Source organism: Equus quagga, chromosome 5, assembly GCF_021613505.1.
Source record: "Equus quagga isolate Etosha38 chromosome 5, UCLA_HA_Equagga_1.0, whole genome shotgun sequence".
Lineage (NCBI taxonomy): Eukaryota > Metazoa > Chordata > Mammalia > Perissodactyla > Equidae > Equus > Equus quagga.
In genome coordinates, this window is record NC_060271.1 from 49,572,258 (window position 1) to 49,594,061 (window position 21,804).

The 21,804-nt window shown below is 51.5% G+C and overlaps 1 protein-coding gene across 2 annotated transcripts in view; it reads right to left on the minus strand.

Annotated features, from left to right (window-relative positions):
- SH3RF3 (SH3 domain containing ring finger 3) overlaps window positions 1-21,180 on the minus strand; it is a 346,149-nt gene extending 324,969 nt beyond the window's left edge. For both annotated transcript variants that reach the window (XM_046663562.1, XM_046663563.1), the window contains exon 1: window positions 19,362-21,180. In XM_046663562.1, coding sequence (XP_046519518.1) covers window positions 19,362-19,931 — 570 coding nt within the window. In that variant the 5' untranslated portion in view covers window positions 19,932-21,180. The remainder of the gene's footprint in view (window positions 1-19,361) is intronic.
- Window positions 21,181-21,804: the final 624 nt, after the last annotated feature.

The window sequence follows — 21,804 nt, forward strand, 5'->3', positions numbered from 1 at the left end:
GGGGCCACGAACAGACGAGGTGGATGATGGAGACCCTGCTCGGGGCCATGAACACACGGGGTGGACAATAGAGACCCAGCTCGGGGCCGTGAACACACGGGGTGGATGATGGAGACCCTGCTCGAGGACTGAGGAGTGACTGTCCCCATCGCTTTCAACTTCTAACAGAAAGAGCTGCACAGGAGTCCCGCCAGCCTGGCTTTGCTGGTAGCCACCCGTGTGACTCGGAGGCCCCCCCACACCAGCCTCGGTCCTGACACGGTGCCCTAGTGGGAAACTGTGCAACCTTTAAAGTTGGGTCACAATCCTGTTTCAGCCTCTCACTAGCTATGGGACCTTCACCAGATCATGGAGCCTCTTGTGACTTCTGTTGCTGTCCATAAAATGGGGTCCCCCTTCATGAGTCTACGGACAGCACACTGAACAGGAACCCACAGAATAAAATGAGTCAGACGAAAGATGTAGAGGTCCTCAGTCAGTAAGAGAATTCTCTCTGATAACATTATAACAATCTGGGAGATCAAATTCAAGAGCTCTCATCCCAACTGGTAAGAACATCCTGGGTGCTCGAGCCACCAGCAGGCAGCTGCCTCCCCCACCACAGCGACTCTCGGAGCCCCTCCCACAGCCAGACGCGCAGACCCTTCCCTGTGGGGGAAGCATGAAGCCACATGCAATCTCTGCATGATTTCAGGGGGAAATCAACCTTTATTCACCTGTGTTTGGTAGTCTTTAAATAAGAGAGAGTGTTTGAGCTGAGAAGCAGCAGCAGGGGCCCTCTTCAGGCCTTACTGACAATCGGGAGCGCCCCCTCCGCGGTAGGACTAGTTTTATGCTCACATCAGGTCAGCTGCAACAACCCTCACATCATTTTTTTTTTTTTTTTTTAAAGATTTTATTTTTTCCTTTTTCTCCCCAAAGCCCCCCAGTACATAGTTGTATGTTCTTCGTTGTGGGTCCTTCTAGTTGTGGCATGTGGGACGCTGCCTCAGCGTGGTTTCATGAGCAGCGCCATGTCCGCGCCCAGGATTCGAACCAACGAAACACTGGGCCGCCCGCAGCAGAGCGCGCGAACTTAACCACTCGGCCACGGGGCCAGCCCCCGTCACATCATTTTTTAAAAACTTAAAATTCATACCTCAGTGTTCATCCTTAGTGATTCTCCCGAGTCTTTCAAAGGTCCAAAACAAACGTCTTAGTGGCTCTTGCTCCTCCTGCAAGACCCTGGTCTCAGACAGGAAGGATCAACACCCAGGCCCAGGGAAGCTACAAGCAACTGAGAAAACACAAGCACGTGATCTTGGTCAGCGTGTGTCTGAGCCCCCGTCTATAACGCAGGAGGTTAAGTCCACGCGTGGGGCCAAGTTCACTGATTTTATCAGCTTGGTTCCGATCTGCTAAGGTGGACTGCTAATCAGAAAGTGTAGAAACGGGGAGGATGGCCAGCAGCCAGGATTCTTTAAAGCAGCAGCAAAGGTAGGGAGAGGGCCCCTGCTTTCCAGGATACGGCCACTCCAGGCAGCGGCAGGACAGGCCCCTGGGTGGCTCAGGAGCCCCCAGGATGCCCCTCAGTAACTGACATGCAGAACGTCCCCAAGTCACCAAGCAAACCCAACCCAATCCACTTGGCACCGTAAATGTGACAAGTTTAGAAAGACACCCAACAAAATAGCTAAAATAAGGCCTTGTAACCTGAGAGAGTAGGTGTCAACTCCACTTTATGTTATTTATATACATCAACACTATACTACACATCTTGGCAGTGCTCACTTCTGTTCTAAAGTACTGCTGGAAGCCACATCAAAGTTCAATGGTATAATAGAGGATTGAATTGCAGGCCAGACACTCTGCTTGAAATAAATCATAAATAACCAAAAATGTGTCGTCCAAGCAAAGCTACATCTTCAAAATTCTATAATCATTTAAAACAGCAAAATTATACCACAAGCACCATAAAGTAGGCCTAAATACTAGATACAAATCAATTAGAACACCACCTCACATCAGCACAGCAATTTGCAATTTATAAAACACCTTCTCCCAGCTCTTCAGCAGTCACCTTGACCTCCAGGGGCTCCTGGAGCCCCAGCCTGCCATACCGCACCCATGAAACATGCTCCACTCTATTTTATGAATGCAACAGAGAAACGACTGCTGGAGTCACACCAGGCTGGAGTCAGTAAAGGTGACAACTGAAATGGAAAATGCTAAGCCATCTTTAGGGATGAGGGCGAGAATGCCAGCAGCCCAAATAGGGGAACAGCCTCCAAAAACATGTGCTCTGAGACTCCTGAGCCCTGGCCCTGCCTAGCATGGGCAGCTCAGCTATGAGGCCGAAAATGCTCAGATGGAGGCCAGGGGAAAGTGACAAGGAGAAGGTACCCCTGGAGCCTGCTACTTTTAGCTGAGCTGTCTGACCATGACCTGGGGACCATTTTAATTTCAAGAGCAAGCCCTGGTTTCCCACTGATGAAGAATTCAAGCTGGCTGAGGGGGCCTTCAAGGCCCTGCTCCTCAAGAAGGTCTGATGGCCCCTCTCAAGAGCCTACCCAGCAAGGCCTCCGCGCCACTCCTGGAGAATAGAGGCAGCGGTGCCGGGCTGTTCCACCTCATCCATGTCAGCTGCCCCAAATCACCCCCAAAGCCACATCCACCAGGACAAACCCAATCCTCCCTACGTTGGGAAAGTGTGGGGCGCTCCCTCACCTGGTCCCCTGCATTTCCCAACTTCAGGCCAATCTGGTCACACAGGTAAGTATAGCAACAACAGAAGGCACCACAGGGGACCCGCTCTACCCACAGCAGCAAGCAGCTCGGCGGCCCAGACCCTCAGCCACGCCCACACAGGGCAAGCATTTTGAACCCTAGCTGAAACAAGACAGATGCTCTAGAAAGACCTTTAACCCAAGAGATCAAAGGGTGGGGACCACAGCACATTGTAGTGTCTGTACTTTGATATGTCGACACAGAAGGTTCAGGTCTGCAGGTCTGTACTCACTCACGAGAGTCACAGATTGGGCCCCTTCACCTGCTCTGTGGTCACATAACGAAGCTCCTTATAATCCTGAGCAAGGGGCCCTGGATTTTACTTTGCACTGGGCCCCGCAAATGATACAGCAGGTCCTGAATGCGTACGTCCCGGAGTGCTGGGGGACAGGTGGGTAGCACGGCGGGACCAGGTCTGCAGGAAATCTCAGCTCAGTTGGAGTAAAATACACAGCGAGAAGTACATCCTCGGGACCGAGTCACAATCCATTGCCAGCGTGTCAGAGGCGGACTCACCTGGGTGAACTTCTTCCTGTGTCGTGCCCATCCACTGTGGTGGCTTCCATGAACACGAACAGCTTCTCTGGGCCCAGGATGCGGAGCAGGCGAGTCGAGCGGCCAAGCATGTCACAGTGGGCTGAGTCTGGTGTTCATCGACACGTGACCTTAATATTCTCTCAGTGAAGCACAGGACATTTTCTGCCCTTTTAATACTCTCATTATTTCCTTCTCAACAGAGCCGATCTGTCCAAATTTCGGGCAAAATCAGCATGATTGCCTTTCTAACACTCAACAAAAATACACATTAAAAAAATCACTAAGAAGGTAGAGAAAAACCACACATTTTAGCTTTTTCTCAGTAATGGCTTCTCAGTTACTCCTTAAACGCCCACCTTACAATTGAGGATGGATTTCACTTCTTTTATCAGAAAGGAATGTGCTCTTGGCCTCGCTCACAGGCAGGGTTCAGGGCTAGCAACGTAGTGTACAGGTTTCAACAACATTAACTCTGTTCCAGTGAAATATTCGCCCGGTGCTGTGTCCCACTGTGCTAGGAACAGGCTCTCCCAGAGAAGCTTCCCAATTAGCATCTAGGGCCAAAGTCCCTTTCCGCCCACCAACGCCTGCTTCCAAGAGGGGCCCGGACGCAGCGGCCTCGTCCCAGCCCCAGCTGCAGTGCCCCTGGACCACGGGAGTTTCCATCCCCAAGACTGAAGCTTTAAACAGGGTGCATGGGGCCTCTGCTGGAGGGTGGGGAGTGTGTGAAGAGTTCCTCTTAAGTTTGAAGGACAAGGCGATTCGCCAAGAAACGCAGCACTGAGAGGCGGCTACACAGGGGACAGTGACCAGCACCCTGGACCAGCCTAGAGAGGACACTAGGGAACACCAGGTCCCCACCCATGCCCACTCCCGCCCAAGCTCATTAAATTGAATTTCAAATGAAATGCTAACTCTTTATTAAATAATGCCATTTAAAGACAATGGTAAACCCCACAGCCTTAAATATAAATCTGATAAAATACAATGTAAATAATAAAAGGCAAAAATCCAATTTCCACGCAGTGAACGAATGTTCAAACACTCCGCTGTCCCCGCTCAACCAGCTCTCGTTCTAAGTGCCGTCAGGCCACTGCAGGCACACACGGCCGGATCAAGGCTTCACGCTGGTTCCTGACTTGAGCCGGAGCCCAGAATCGTTTACTCAGCGCACTGTGCACGTCATCCAACTAGAGCCCTGTATGCGGGGACAGAGCAGGCCACCCCCACGCACACCGTGAAGACACTGCTTGTCCCCTCAGAAGATGGACAACTTGGCAGATAACCGTTTTGTAGTCACTTACGTGCGAGACACTGAGCACTTTTCCTATGACGGAAGGTAAATCCAGACACTGAATTTCATTCCCTCCAGAAAGGGTCTGGAAGAAAAATAAACTAGACTCCACGTCCATCAAAGGGACTGCTGCTCAGGAGACTTGCCAGAGAGGAAGCACTCCCCCTTGGGAAATTTAAATCATCAGCTGGGTACGAAAAATATGCACATTCTGGGTTTCAGGCCAATTTCTCAGCATGCCTTTTGTAAGCCCTCCAGGCTGTCATTATGTTAAGTGCAAACCAAAAGCTCCTGCAGTTGTTTGCAGATTCTCTCACAATGACAACTCAGAAACCAGAGGGAACATCACGTTGTTCCTTATGAACCTTCTGAAAGTACATTATGCAGATACAAATCTGTTAGAGTCAGAAAAAGCATGTTGGCCTCAGAACCTGTACTAGGGTGTCTGAAGTGTTCTAACCCATTAGGGCACCACTGTCCAACACGGCGCCTGCCACACGTGGCCACTGAGCACCGGCAATGGGGCGTCGGAACTGAGAGGTGCTGGAAGTGTGAAACGCACCAGGCTTCAGACTAAGCATGGAAAAAGAATGCAAACTATCTCATTAATAGGTTTTGTAACACAATGTTTACCAGCTAACATTTTAGATATAGGAGGTTAAATAAGATACTTCATCTGTGGCTTCTTACCTTTTGTAAGGTGACTACTAGATAATTTTAAATTACACATGTGGCTCACATTCTATTTCTATGGACAGGGCTGCTTTGGAATATAAAACTAAGAATTCAAGTCATCGAGACTATTTGAACACAGGTTAATCCATTAGCTTTTCGTAAATGTTTTTGAGAAGTGTAAGCGCAGATGTCCAGGGGGAAAAAATCCTGTATTCAGTCTCTCTCCATGGCCGCAAATGTAGAGCTCCACAAACAGCTGGGCCTGATTTTAACACTCAGCCGAGAGGGACAGAGACTGAGATGGCAGGGAGAGGCTACCCACCTAGGGAAGAAACAAGACGGCTCCGACACTTGAGGACATCCTGGGTCACTGTGCACACATTTTCCGTAATGTTCATTTCACCGTGTGAATCAAGAACACTTCAAACCTAAGCAAGAACCCAAGGACCTCACCTCCCCAATACCTCCCGTGTCACAGTGGCTTCTGCGCAGTGACACAGAGTACCTGTGGAAGCCTCTCTCTACACTGAGCCCCAAAAGCAGGGCCGACCTTCATCAGCATTTCAGCATCGCAAAAGGTACACTCTCCTTTCTCCCATCGCTTCTCCCATCAGCTCCTCTTTACATGTACGCTCCTTATGTTCAGCGATGAAACTCTCCCACCGACTTGCATCTTTATAACATGCACTTTTTCTTTACAATACCGTAAAAGACACCACAAAATATATTAACTTTTCTCCCAGTGTGGGCAGCTCAGTAAGGAGGAAATAATGTGAACTTTGAAGCGATCAGAACTGAATTCTAATCCCAGCTCACACCTTGGTTTCTCGCTGTGAAATGAGGCTCATGGCACCAATCTGACAAAAATATGGAGCCCAAGCCAAAAGCCAGAGTCACTCTGGGTTCGGGTCCCAGCTGCACCACTCAACAGCTCTGTGACAAGCTAGTCGACTTCACTGGGCCTCGCTTTCCTCATCTGCAAAATGGGAGTAATCATACTACCTATTCCACTAAACGAATGGGCTGAATTCATTGTTTTTGTGCAAAGTTATTTCCTAAGGAATTATTTTTTAAGTGAATTAATGAGTAGAATAATGCCAGGCTCATAAACAGAACGGCTCCAACTGCCAGCAGGTGAAAGACCAAAATCTCTAGCCTGATCTTGTATCATCTGCCTCCACCTTCCCTTCCGACCCTACCCCAAGCTGGTCTCATGGCACCTCACTAGGCCCTCAATCATTTCCTTTCACAGTTCCACATTTGCTCCAAGCACCTTAGCACTCTAGGCCTCCGTGCCTGCTGTTCCCTCTATTGGAACACTCTCTTCCTCCCTCTTCACCAGACCAGGTCCTACTCATCCTTCCAGGTACAGACCTGGTAGGAGTCTCCCAGCCTCTGCTCCTACAACTACACTTCTCTACAAGTTGGGAACGGGCTGCCAGGAAGCTTCCCCTACTCTATCAACTTTCCCAGGCCTTCTGTGGCCGAGAGCAGCACTGCTCAACCAACGCTGGCACCAGCCTCACCCGGGCACCTTTGACAAACCCACGCCAGGCCCCACGCAGACCAAGTGCATTAGGACCTGGAAGTCCACGGGATTTCCACATGCAGCCCACAGGAGACCCACTGGGCTAGTAAGGAACAGAGCTGCAATATTTTAAAACATCACTTCAATCTTCCAAAAGGATACAAAAATCATGTGTCGATTGCAAAGAGAATTCACTGATTTTTTAAAATCTAAATTGAGTCCAATTAGAGTATAAAAATAATGCATTATGAAACATCTCCACTGTAGCTGAAATTTTTCAGTCAGCATTTTATTCACAGTCTCTTGATAGCATCCCCATTACTCCGACTAAATGTGAGCTCCAGGACGTCACAGACGTGATCCTGCTCTCTACTGTGCCCCAGCAGCAGACCCGTGCCCAGCACACACATGGACACCTCGATGTGACTCGCACTCCTCCTGCCCACAGATGCAGGTGACAGGAGCCCAGGCCTGGGAAACACCTTCACAGAGACAGGCCCACGCTGGCTTAGAGGCACCTGCACCGTTGAACAGATGAACCCCGCAGCTGCTGCTCTGCGAGCCTGGCACGCTGGGCGCCCTCTCATTGCGGGAGAGAGCCCTGCGCCTTGTTTGAAGCCCTGCATCTGCGGTTTATGAAATGCTGCAGTAACCTTTGAGATGAAAGGGGTTTAGAAGTGCAAATGACTGTCAATATGAATATTAATAGCAGTGTTATTAATAACTGAGGTCATCTGCCAGACACTTGACTCTTGATTAAACGGCGCGAAGGAGCTCAAGCCCAGCCAGAGCCCTGCGGGAGCTCGGTACCCGGGGGCAGAGACCGCTCTCCCGGCTGCCTAGGGAAGTCTGAAGACAGTCAGGCGTCAATGAAGGCCAAGGACAGCGAGCTGCTCCCGGTCAGAGTGCAGCCTCCCTGTGTTCTGTGTTCCGTGGGGCGTGGGCTCCGTGGACAGAGCTCGATCAGGCTGGCTGCTCTCGCCCCAGAGCCCACACCGTGTCTGGCCTGCACAAGATGCTCCAGCAAAGCTTCCTGGCCCTGTTCCAAGGAACGAAAAATAGGACTTCTTTTTTCGGTAAAACCACCAATCACAACTGTTCTACAAGCTGTTAATTCACCTAAAATACTTTTCTTTAAACCATCATGGTCGCCGTTCACTACAAATATTTGAGACTTCAAAGGGCACCAGCTGTGCTGCAAACAAGCAGCCTGTCTGTGGCCACATCTTAGTGTCTTCCTGATTCAAAGACAGCCCGTTACATCCTGCTTCTTAAGTCATGGATGTACTGTCAGCATTAGAAATGATGCCTTTCACAGTTTTAAATGCTGTAGTTTCTGCCTGACTAATGCCATCTTTAATTATACATCATCAAGTATTTTACTGTGATCTAATGGGGTCTATTACTCATCAAAACGGCACTAGTCAGCAATCGTGCTCCTCAGAGCCAATTACTCAGCCCTTCCTTCATTCTTTAAAAGTCCAGCCCACAGGTGCAGAAATTTGTATACAGTCTGAGGCATAGCTCTTACCAATGTGTCGAAAAAGAAAAAACTATCTTTTAAGGAACCCTCCTTGGAGTGCCTGTCTCGTGAGTCCCGGCACAGTGACACTACTGACTACTGATGGCACTCTGACCTCACCCTAGGTGCTGTGCACACGTCCCTGTCCATTCCACTCCACACGGGCGGCATGAACAGAAGAGGAAATGGATCCTCTGTTAGGTAAGCAATTTGCCCAAGACCTACTCCAAGCAGGTGGTAGGGCGGGATTTCCCCAGGGACAACACACAGCGTGAGACCAGGAGAAGACGCCACAAAAGGAGCTGGCTAGGACTGGACAGACCACAGCACGGAGGGGCCCCCTCCTGAACTGGACCCCCACAGTCAACCTGCTTCATTATCCAATACACTCTGAGGGGCTGTGTGAGCCGACGCAAACCCAAAGCTCAGCAGAAGTCAGCCAGTCCCAGACCTTCATGCAAAGGGGTGGACTGCCGATCCAATTAATAACTATAACTGCATACTTCATAAAAACTATAAAAGTACAGGTGTATTCTATACATATTAATGCATATCTATATGTCTATACATGTATTTATATATATTGAAATGCATTAATCATTGGGTGAAAAATGAAAGGGCCAGGCTCAAATTCTGGACATTTTACCTAAACGACTGATGACGAACTTCCGCATACTTACAAAAAAAACACTCCAATTACTAAACCGAAGTGCCCGAAGACCTAGAAGCAGGGACATAAAACTAGAAAGGTCACCTGACAGAACATTAACAAATAAATCATTTTGAAAAGCTGGGAATCAGTGACGAGCTATGAGACCTTGGTATGTCCCTCCTGAATAATTGACGAAGCGTCTTTTCTTGGACCATTTACAGGACTATGTTTACAATTCTATTTAGCACTGCAAGATAATTCACTCAAGTGTTGGCTTCTTATCAGATCTGTTGACTAAGCAGCAGATGGAAAATAATAAATACACACAAATACAGTGTTTCTTTACTGTGCAAACAGCACACTGAAGAGATCGATCAAGAGCTGCCTCACCTGGCCCCAGCGACACTGACGCTGCTTGCCGACACATGGATCTGACGTCCTCCGTGAGAGCCTCAGGCCCACTGCTGTGCTCATTGTCTCCCTATTCTTACTTCCTTCCGGCAAAACTCTCAGTACCAACCGATGGTTGTGAGCACAAGAAATGGGCATTTTTGGCCATTTCTTCCAGGCACCTCTAGGAAGGTGCCAGCCAACACCCTGTCTTTTGGACAAAGAGAACATCCATTCTCTGACTCACTACAGGGTCACCAACAGGGAAAAAAGGAAGAGAGACAGGGAGAGAATGAACTTTGGACAGCTGTGAAAGAGGTGAGCCTTCGCCGAGGAGAAAGCCTGAGAAGCCAGTGCTAGAAGAGGAGGCTCCAGGAAAAGCCTGGAGTGAATGCCTTTTGAAAGATTCCCTGGACAGCACCAGCAGGACCACAGGAAGTGAACTAATTCTGCGGCAGTGGAGACCCTGAGCCATAGGAAGCTTGAGAGAATGTACAGCCCCCAAGACCCCCTAAGAGACTGGGAGGGGGACACCAGGTCCCCCACTGCACTCCGAAAGGCTACAACCAACATCATGTGACCCTCAAAAGGCCAAGCCGAAGCTCCTGTGGACACAGACACGGCCTGTCCAGGGCTGTGCCCCCTGCCCCACAGCCGGCCAACTCCTCTGGGTACACAAGGCCTCTTCTGGGTCGCCCCCCCAGGCCTGGCAACTGTGGGAGACTGCGGGGAGCGGTGGTGGGAGTGTGAGAGGTGGCCCCTAACAAGACCATGACCTTCCCTTGAACTCCCCAGAATGTGTGGACTGTTGGGTGATACGGAACTAGATAAAAAGGACAGCTGTAATTTGGGAAGGAAGGACTGCAAAAAAGGTACCCGATGTAGACTCTGTCTATGTAGATGCTTGTCCCATGTCCTTCCTCGGGGTCCCAGCCCAACTCTGTTGGGGGGTTTCACCCACCAGGAACACCAGCACCCCTGTGGCACTCTCCCCTTCTTTGTCTCCCATGCCAGGTCACACTCCAATAGCCAGGATGCCACTTCGTAGTCCCTGGTACTCCACTGTGACACCCTTCGCTGTGTCTGTCAACATGACAACTGTCACCTTGAAACTAACACCCTTGAAAATTCTTCAACCTGACAGAATTTTTCCCACTTACATTTAGAGTGAAAGCATCCCCAAACGACGGCCACCTTTCCCCAAATCTACTGACAAACCCATAGCTCTTTCTCCATGCAACAGCAAACTCCGACAGCTTCACAGGTAGGGCCCATCAAACACTAGCCATCAGAAACCAAGCCTCAGCCTGACCTCACTGTGGCGCGACAGGGCCACGGTGCAACATGGCCACAGCAGCCCTTCACCCAGAGAGGCAAGCCACAGCTCAAACCTTCCTCAGCGAACAGCAGCATTACAGCGCGGGAGACGCCGCCCCGCTCATCTTCAGAGAAGCCGTCCTGGGTGGCAGCCCTCTCTTGCTGGTGGGAGCCAGTGCACCCTGCTCTGCTCAGTGGAGCTCAGCCCCCCACAGCTGTGCCCAACAAGACAGGGAACCCAAAAGGGGAGCTGGGGTGGGCCAGGGCTGCAGGAAGTCATGGGAAACATATCTGATTCCAAGTTTGAGGATACAACCCCACGGTTTTACGAAAATTAGAGGAAGCATTTTCTAGAGTAGAATGTAACATTCTTGTGAATTTTTAAGAAGAAAATATAAAACCACAAATAACCACCTGAGAAGAACACCAGCAGAAAGGATATGGGTGGGGAGGGGGCAAGTGGCAAAGAAAGAGAGATGTACAGGTTGCCTGATTGGAAGCTGCAGAGCATCAGGCAGGCAGTCTCAGGACTGTGGTCCCTTCATGGTCACCAGAAATTGTTACCAAGCAAAGGGCTCGCTCCCTGACACACACAGAAGCCAATACTACGGCACCAACTTTCGAGAAAAGAGAAAGCTTTATTGCAAGGTCAACTGCAAGGAGACAGGAGGCAAGGCTCTCAAACCTGCCCCTGCAATCCAGGGTTCAGGGAGAAATTTAAGGAGTTAGGGGCTACTAAGCTGCACGCGGGGCCCTGGGCACTGACCAGCTCGCGTCAAATCAGACCATACATGGAAATCAAGCTACTTGGCAGCTGGGAACCTGATTTTGCTTATTGAAGGAAAATTCTTGGTTCCCGGGTCATCCTGGGGCTATGCATTCCCCCCTGGCACATGCATAGGGCCGTCTCTGTTATTGAGAAAGGTTTGGCTAATTAATAACCTGTTTTAAGAAAACAAAACTAGTTTAAGCTGGTCAATGTTTTATGTAGTGTTTCAAGACCACGCAGAGGGGTCTTGGAACATGGTGGCACCTCAGTACAGGCAGCTCCTTCAGGCTGGGAAGTCACACCCGGCAGGCAGCAGCTTTCCCCTGCAGGCAGCTGTGAGGCGGAGGCCAGGAAGGACTGGCAGAAGGCTGGAGCAAGAGATCAGAGATGGCCTTCAGGAACATCCTGAGCCACCCCAGGAGACTCAAGGAACTTGAGAAAGACCTGGCAGCAGGGAGGAGGCAGGGGGTGGAGGCGATGCCAGAGGAAATTCCTTGTGCAACCTCTCCTGGTGAGAGCAGGTGAGGTCTGTGCCACTACGTAGTCCTGCAGAGGGGAAGTGGCCTGCTGGCCACAGGCAGCCACCTCTTGGGGCAGCATGACTTGCTGGGTGCTCCACCAGCATCACAGGCAGAAGAATTCCCAGCTGTGGATCCCAGACATGTCTGTTTTCTCAAAACCCAAAACCACTGCCAATTATAACATTGTGGGTCAGTGGGGTAATCAGAAATGCGATGTCCTGGTTCACCGGGGCATTATGCCTGTGTAGAACAGGATGCCCTCGTCCTCAGGGTGAGCACACCTGGAGAGCCCAGTGGGGGTAAGACAGTCGCCCAGCAGGCATGGAGGGAGATGAGGTCCAGGATTTACTGAGCTGAATTAACTGGCCTGCTCCTCACAGCCCCATGGCCACTGGGAACCCTCCTTCTCTCTCCATGCCTGACCTCCCATGGATGCCTCCCGGAGACCTGTTCCCCGAGGCTAGGAAACAAATATTTTGCTTCCTCTGGGGAGATGCTAACTTAGAAGTTTAACTCTTGTCTCAAGGGTCACTGTCACTCTCAAGTGTTGCCCACCTGCACCCTGAAGTCACACAGACTTCCACCTGCAGCTGTAAAGACCCTGCCAGGCTGCAGGCCGGGATCTCTGCAGCCCCGGGCTCAGCTCCTGTGGGCCCTGGGTGCCGGGAAGGAGGGCTGGTCCAAGGCTGTGTGTGGGCCCTCAGGCCCCTTCTTTGCGCACAATCTCAGCATGGCTGTCAATCACTAAGAAAGCTGGAGGAAGAGGAGCTGAGGCAAGATGACTAACTGTTGCCTCCGGGAAGCCTGATGATCCAAACCTTAAAGGGCCAAAAAAGCAGTGATTGTCAGGAAACCACGCAGCCCACAGAAGGAACAGTGAAGAAAGAACACTGAAAACAGCCTGGGGAAATGAACAGAGCCAGAAAATGCCCAGAGGCGGCAAAAGAAGGGACTGTGGAGGTGGGCTGCTTAGGTGGGCTGGGTTGTGGACCAACATCTCTTCACCTGGATGAAGTCACCCACCTGGCCTAGAATGATCCCTTCAACATGGACAATGCAAGCTGCCCACACCAACCCAGAGGCCACCCAACTCCCCAGGTGTTGGGCGGGGGTCTTTGAAGTCTCCCTTGGCCCCCAGGACCACCCACAGAGGGCACGGCTATTGGGAGTGTTTTAGGGGTTGTTCAGTTTATAACAACCCAGCCTGGGGTTATAGAAGAAAGGTTTTCTAAGCCCATGAGGTTGTTTATGGCAAATGAAGCACTAAGTGGGAAACTAGTCCACCAGGGGCCAGACTGAGGTACTGGGTGGTTAAAGCTGACGCACTGAACAGTTTGGGACACGGAGGAAGAGCTACAATTAATATCAACCACACTTCACAGACTGGTATTAACCCTGTGTAGAGTACATACGCCTTTTGCTAAAAGGAAAAAAGAAAATTCTATTTCAACACCTAAATTTTAAAAAAGCAAGAAACTGCTGAAGTTCTGGGAAAAGAAAAGAACGTGAGTATGTAAAGGGACCTTAAACAGAATTACGGTTTACAAAGGACAAATGAAGCAGGGGTCAGCCGCTGATGCTGGGACAGAGGGGCACCCCGCCATGTACACCAGCTCATGGGCTGAGAAAGGAGGCCCCCGCTGCACCCACATGCGGCCGGGGGGAGGCCCACCTGGCCTGTGCTCTTCGCCCAGCCTTGTGATCTGAGTTGGGTGGACACTGTTTCTACATTTTATGAGTCACTATCTCTGGTCAATAAAGTGCTTTCGTTCTGCACATGTTTAGACTCCAAACTTCGTCCAGACAATGATGGCCAGTGACAAAATGAACCCAGAGGCATCATGAACCTGGCAGGTACAGCTGAGTCTCACTGGTTATCTGTTTCAAGGTGATGTTAATTTAGCACAGGCTGCGTGCCCACGCCATTCTTGACACTCTGCACGCTTCATCCTGCACAAACACACCTGGTTTTAATTACCTTTAGTCAGGCTTGGAAGGGGGAAACAGGTGCAATTTTTAAGTTACGTAGAAATTAGGTGATTATTATAAAGAGTTAAGGAACACAATGGCTTATCCAAAAACCGTAAATATTTCTTTCCTATGTGGAAATTTCTAAAAAGCACGTAGAGATAAAGTGTCGGGGCTTCAATTGTGTGTGCGGAAGAAATGAGGGCTTGGGAGTATAACTGTCACCGAACAGATCTTGTTGCCAGGACGTCAATGCTGCTTTAAAAAGTAGCCTGGTGCTCCATTTAACGGTGAGGCAGGAAGCAGATTTTGAAGCCACTTCCTAAAAACCAATATAATTTTCATCCCAAGTGCTCCCGGTGCGTACTGCAGCAGCTGGACGGGGCAGGTACTCAAACACGTGTTCAGTGAAGCGGAGAGAGAACTGCAACGCTGTCCTGCATCTTGAACTGCTGCGTCACGGCCTCCCTGGGAAGGGCACCCCAGTTTTCCCAGGTGCCTCCTTCTGTCCGAGCGCCACCAAGAACTTGCCCTCCTGCGCTCAGCGCTCTCGGCTCTAGAACATTTGCACCCAGTCCTGGTGCCGGCCTGTTCTTAAAGTCTCTCACCACTTTTACTCAACTGAATTCCTGCGGCAAATACCAATTCACTTAAACTCAAATAAACTCACACGAGCATCACACACACATTCCATTAAGAAAATACATAAGAAATACGAACATACGATCTTCACGTCTGCAGATAACCTTCGTACGAGTTAACAGTGTAGACACGCGTGGCAGACGAGAGAAACAACTGACCAAATCAGCTCCTCCTGGATGCTCTTCTGCATCTCCTGAAGGATCACTGCATCTCTAAACATCCATAAGCCATCAAGAGTCAAGGTCAAGTTTAAAGAAGAAGGCAGAAGTCTGTGAGCAGAATCCAATTGTGCTACTATTTTATATGCTTTTTTATTCCAACTTCACTCAATGGGAAAAGGGAGCCCCACATGATGGTGCGCAAGCACAATTTTTAAACCATTCATTGCTGCCAACACCTTCAGTTTGACCCCCTATTCTTTTAAGGTTAATTAGAATTCCAATAGGATACACATCAAGCATGCATTTCTAATTCATCACATCTGAAGATCTTCCAAGCAAGGCAAATCTGATAAAAAGTGACCTTGGCTTCTTGAAGTGATGCTATAAACAGTGTTTCCCCCTAAGTAAATCCTTGCTGATGTTTCACTTCAAAAATGTACCTCGAAAAAGAGCATGTTAAATGCAAAAAAATACAGATTGAACTGAAATACTGAACTTGCAGCGACTACGTAATTGAGACCCAATTTCATCACACTCCAGCAAGCCAGCGGGCTCTCAACAGCCAGAATGAAGGGACAGTGGGATATAATTCTGCTCAGCTCCACTGCACAGAGCAGCCTAATTCCAGGCGGCTGTAGACAAGCTCTGTGTCCTGGACGAAGGAGGCAAGCTTCGTCTTCAGGGGAGCCTGCCAACCCGCAGCGTCAGCAACTGAGCAGGATCTCTCTCCCCTGCTGCCTGTTTAAAACAGATTATAGTGTGGACTTTCTCAGTTTGATGAAGCTTATAAGGATCGGGAACATGACCTCTGATAGCAAAGATAAAACTGGAAACAGATTCAAGCATTTGGCTTAGATGCCATTAATGCTCTACAATCTGTAACACAGGCCGACTTCAAATGGAGAGGCACAGCGTGGATCAGACCCCCCCCCCACACACACACACACCCGCAACTGCCTTATATTTGAGTAAAGCATATTTAAAAAGTACTCTTTGAATTACTCAATTGTAATGCAAATTGTAATTCAAAATTGTAATTCAAATTGTAACTGCAAAACGGTTTTAGAAAGACACGTTGCCCTGAAACACCCCAATCAATGCTAGTCAGGGGTGTTAAAAGGGTTACCTTGCAAAACTGTAAAACCAAAACTAAAAACAATTTGGGCTGAAAACTTAGCGAACATTTATCAACTGCAATGGAAAGTATCATTAAAACACAGCTGCTTAAAGATCACTTTAAGAAGCAACACGTACAAGTATGTGCCAACAGGCAACAGTCCTAACCTGAGGCACTGAGTACTTGTAACTCGGTATAAAATTTCCAGGGGCAGCATTATTAATGGTTTCAAAAAATGCCTCATCTCAAATGCCTCAGGTGAAAGCAGATCTGAGAGGCTCTGCTAACCAGGTTAGAGGTTTCCAAAGGACTCTGGAGATAACCAAAACTGATGAAAAAGATGCAGTGAAGAGTTTGGAAAGAAAATGTTTCACCACCTCCAAGTAGAACCAAAGAGGAGTTAATACATTTTATACACAATGTGTTCCCAAGGTCTAGCTGTAACTAAATTGATAAATAGTCTAGCAGATATCTGTGTATCTGCATACCTAAAAAGTCTACATATGCCAAAAGAAGATTTGAGGAGCTTCTCATTGGGAAAATAGGGGGTTGTCTTATATTTACAGTCACCTGCTATTAAGGCATATATGGTATTTGCTGAACGGTAACAGGAGTCCCCATCTATTAAACAACAGGCAGCAACAGCCAGCATTCAGCTTTGCTATGAGGAGTCAAAGCAATTCCAATGGACAGTAAAGCAGTGAGAACCTACTGAAGAACCAGATGAAGGAATTTTCAGCTGACGTCTTTGCCAACCAAATTTACAGAGTTGCTTAATGTCAATCCCTTCCCTCTTCCCACATTGTCCCTGTCCCTCCAGATGATGCAGTGGGACCTAAATGCTATTACCCAGAGCGGCAGGATAAGTGCAGCATGCAGGACTTCTGGGTGCCCAGGAAGACCCCCACTACTATTAAAACTCAGTGGATAAAAAGCTAGATGGTATTACCATTGACGGGGTTCAGGGCAGGCCGCCCCAAGATGCACACTCTGGTACGTGGACTATTTCGAGCTGAAGACAGTAAAGGCTCAGAAGACTCAGGAAGAGCATCCGACCTTCCGCCCCCAAACTGCCTAAAGGACTTTACCATAGAAGGCCTGTTCCAGGAAGGAGCTCACACCACGTGATAGCTATAGTATGATGGAAAATGGGTGTGACAAAAGGACACCAACAAACCCATTCTTTGGCCTAGCAAACCCTGTTTAACAAACATTTGCATTCCAGCTCCATGTAAATTGTCTTCCTCCCCTTTGAAGGCCCCAATCACCATCCCCAATGTCTTTCTTGTCTGTAGCTGAAGATGCTTGAAACAGGCAGCCTCAGCCAGATGGCCGAGTTACTCAGTGTCTTCTGGGTTTCTCCCAGGGATACATGCTGTTAAATCTTGTTTGATTTTCTCTTGCTAACCTGCCTCTCTGATTATTTGACCAGCCATAAGAACCTTAAGGAAAAGCTGGGGGCGGGGTATTCTCCCACTCCCCAACACCCTCCCCCCCCCAACTCCTTTTCCTCTCTGAAAATGATCAAGTATAAGACTGAATATAATTCAGATTCCTTCCTAAAACCTGAGTCCTTATGAGGCGGGCCTGTGAAGAAAGGACTGAGGGTCACGGTTAACACAAGAAAAAGAAAGTAAATGTGTTCTAAGATCCCCTAAAGCCCAGAGGCCATAAGCCAGGTCTGAGAGTTCCACCTGCCTCCAGGCAAAGTCCGCCAATAACCCCAGGCAACAAAGAGTCAGTTCCTGGTCGCTCGGCGTCAGGACTAACTACAAATGCCACCTAGTTCCAAGAGCTGCCTCAAGGCTCCGGCCTTTCACGTTTCAGAGGTTCCCTCCTAACTGCCTGATCAGATGCCATTCACCTGAGGTAACGAGGAGGACACCTGTAAACACTCTCATCAAAAGGTCCTGGTGTTTTACTAGAAGCATCATTCCAAAAATCACTTAATTCTCTGAGCAAGAGGAGGTAACCCACTTATTTTGCAAATAAAGACCTTTAATTATAATACCTTAGATAAACACAGCAAGGACAGGAAGGAAAAGTTTAAAGATCTGTAACAAGAACACACATAACTGGATTTAATCATAATTAAAACCAAAGAAACACTACTAACACCCCTTCAGCAGCGACCCCAAGTACAAATAGTCCTTGACTGTTCTGGACGGTGCATTCCTCCTGGTCCACAGGAAAACCCAGTGTGGCAGAGGATGACATTTAATGCTAAAGCTCAGCACCCATGGGCTTAAGCTCCTAACCTCAGAGACACTGCAGGACTGAGGCCTTCGGCTGGCAGCCCTCTCCCAGCATGTCAGTACCACACATGTTGGAGGGTTATAGAAATGATTTATGTACCACCAGCTCCTTAAATGGTCAAAAATAGAGGGATAAGTGTGTTTTCTAAAATGAACCATAATTGCAAGAGATCAATGTTTTTATTTTTACCTTTCAGTGGGCTTTTCTACATTTAAAGAAAATATCAAACACGAGTACTTTGTTTCTCGCCTAAATCAGCATCCCAGGGGTCACCCCTCCCCCCACAACAGCTCCCAAGATGGCAGAGGGTGTGAAATGACACATTCAAGGAAGCTTTTGAAACTAAATCACCGATGCCCTCAAGATAAGGCCTTTCAACTAAAATAGAAGGAGTGGATGCTGTATGATGTAGTTGCATAAAAAAAATAAAATTTAAAAAATAAAACAAAAAAACCTCAAATAAGCACCCACGTGGGAATGCGACCCTGTGGGAGACAGAACCTGGGCTTCCAGGCAGACGCAGGCCAGGAAGGGCTGGGCCAAGCACTCCTCCGGTCTCCAGGCGGATTCTTTCCCTTCTGTTCAATGGAGTTTGTAATCTGTGTTCTTCCAACCCCCAGTCAGCACTTCCCTCTGCCCAAGCCTCCTTTACAGACACCAGGCCTGAGGCCCACCTCTTCCCGGCTATCAGACCCGGAAACACTAAGCACTAACCTTACCCAGGCTAGCTGAGGGTGTGCAGAAGGCCAGTGCGGGGTCCAGTGGGAGGAAGCCTATTTCTGGGGAGAAGGGGGTCCCAGCAAAGTTAAAAAGCCGGAGAAACAGGCCCGGCCAGCACAGGAACTGCAGGAACTGGAGGTGAGGAGGGGACAGCAAGATGCGCCCACCCCGTGGGAGGATGGGCTGTTGGCACACTATGGACAGGTGGAAAGATTCCCTGGGACCACATACCGCCACAAAGCAAGTGGAGGTGGGGGAAATGGGGGGAGGGAGAGGATGGCGGGACGACAGGAAGTTCAGCGAGGACGGGACAGAATAGGGGAGACAAGGTGTCCAACAGTTGGCAAGCCTGACTCCAAGGGTTACACTCAGGAGTCCTTGGAGGGGAGCAGGGTGGAGAAAGAAGAGCAAGGCAAGGGCCACTGTGAAGCCACCTCTGGTCTCCCCTGCCCCTCATCACTGCCCTCCACACCCACACGTGTCCACACACACACCTCTGGCGCCGCACCGCGAAGCAGATACCCACCTTTACCACCGGCGCGCTCCTGTTGGTCGTCAGCTCGCGCAGGCTGACAGCGGCGGTGCCTGCCGACCCAGAAAGGAAGACGGGCGAGCCGGGGGCGCTGCCCGCCGCACTGCCCCCACCACCCGCAAGCGCGGTGGCCGCCCCTGAGCCGGGGCCAGGGCACGCCGGGGGACTGCCGCCCGGGCTGGCGCCGGCGCGGGGCCGCTGGCGGATGCCGTCCAGCAGGCGCACCAGCAGGATGTTGGCGGGCAGCTCGTCCACGCCGCAGCCCACCAGGATGCGGCACTCGGGGCAGCGCAGCTCGTGGCGCGAGCACACGATGCTCTCCAGACAGCGGCGGCAGAAAGTGTGCTGGCAGGGCAGCACCTTGGCAGTGGTGTCCAGGCGCTCCAGGCACACGGAGCACTCCAGCAGGTCCAGCAGCGACGACTCATCCATGTCCTCGCCCGCCGCCACGGCCGCCGCCCGCCGCCGCCGCCGCCGCTCGCCTGGCCTGTCGTCGTCGCCCTCGCTCTGCGCAGCAGCGGCGGCCGCCTTGGACGCGCACAGCCAGGACGCTCCGAGCAGCATGGGGGAGGCGCCGGCGGCGGCCGCGCGCAGCTGCCTAGGTCCCGGGGCGGGCGCGGGGGCCGGCGCGGGGCCCGCCGCGAGCAGCGGGCATCAGGGTCATGCCCGGGGAGCCGGGTTCCGCCGCGACTTCCTTCACTTCAGCTGGCGGCCCGAGGCTCCGGCCGCGGCGGTGCAAAATGACGTGCCGACCAACCTGCGTGGCGGGGACCTGAGTTCCGCGGCCCGCGAGCCAACTCACGGCCAGCCGAGCCCACCCAGTCCTTCGGAGCACGGCGCCCGAGGCTGCCGGCTACACCTGTCCCGCCGCGTGGCCGCTCCGCGCCGGGTCCAGGGGCGCACCGGGCACGACACTCAGCGGGCTCTGCGCTCACAGTGACCGCTCGCGGCCCCGAGCCCCGCAGCAGGAAGCGCGAGAAGCAGTCGGTCGGGTCCCGGGGGAAGCAGGGGCGCAGCGAGCGCGCTCCCCCGCGGCACCTCCCTGCGCCCTGGGCCTGCCCGCTAGTCCCTGCCCCCAGCGTGTGCCGCCAGACCCTTCCTCTTCCTCGGCCACGAGCACGTGCGCGGGGAGCGCGCGGAGGTCACGGTCACTGCGGGGCTCAGGAAAGGAGACGCTGCGCCCGCTGAACCTCCTTTCGCCTGAGCGCACGCCGGCGACTAGTCCTGCCCCTTAGGGCGCCTTCAGGGCTCCCAGGAACTCCAAGGGCACCGTCCTGCGCAGGCTCGGCCCTGTCCCCTCCAGGTGCCCCGAGTCTTCCCTTCTGCTCTCCGTGAGCCTCGGCGAGGGTTGTTTCCTCCCGATGCTGCCGCGAAGGAAAGTTTGGGTGGTGTTATCCCGACTGCCTTCCTCGCGAGCGCCGGCAAGCAGCTTGGGGACATAGCCAACACTAGGGCATCCTCCTCGACAACTCCCCGGAGCGCTCCCGCTCCGGTCCCCTTTCGAAGCGGCGCGCAGAAGTGACAACCTCGGAGCTGCGGGTGTGGGTGCAGGGTGGCCCCGCGAAGCAGCAGGGGGAGGCGCTCGGGGTGGCGGAGGCGCCCCGGGGCCGGCTCGGGCTCCTCCCGGCGACAGCCGGGGGCCCCGGAGTCCGGGTCGGAGATTGGCCCGCTGCCCGCCGACCCGCACCCTAGTGCGGGCACCCGGCTCGGCGACGCGCCCTTGCCGGCGCAGTGCGGGGCGCTCCAGCGCCCACGGCGGCGCGGCCTCGCGAGCCCCCCTCCAGCCTCCTCGGGAGGCGCAGAGGAAGGGGAATTCGCGCTCGCCTTCCCGACGCCCCGGCTTCTGGGAGCGTCAGAGCAACGGAAGTACGTACTGAGGACCGGGCGCCGCAGGGAAGTTCGGCGGTGGGCTGGGGTCGACCGCGAGGATTCCCTGCCGCGCGCTGCCCCCTCGTGGCCGCCGGCGTTGCCAGCGCGCGTCCCCGCCCTCCCTGAGCACACCGGGCTTCTGGGCCCTTCACTCCTGCGGGGCTGACGCCAGGAGAGGCGCTGAGGGCTGGAGGCCGGCCGGGCTACCCTGTGCTTTGTGAAGTACAGTGTAATTTTTTTTAACTTTTCAGGGAGGAAGTAATATTGGTTGAGGCTTAAAAGCCAAGAACATGCGTATGCATTATTTTATTTAATCATCAGAACGGCCCTGTGAGGGGATCATTCTAACCGCAGTTCACGTGTGAGGAAGATGAGACCGATCCTTGTGAAAAATCATCGAGGCTGCATGTTGGTAATTCTCTGTCTCCAGAACTTGCATGGAGAAGATCACATTCCTTTAAAATATGAGCTCCGTAATGTTGCACTGTAGTATCACTGGTGCCTAGGGCAGTGCCTGGCACACAGTAGGTGCTCAATAAACGTTTGTTGAATTAATGAAAAACAGGTT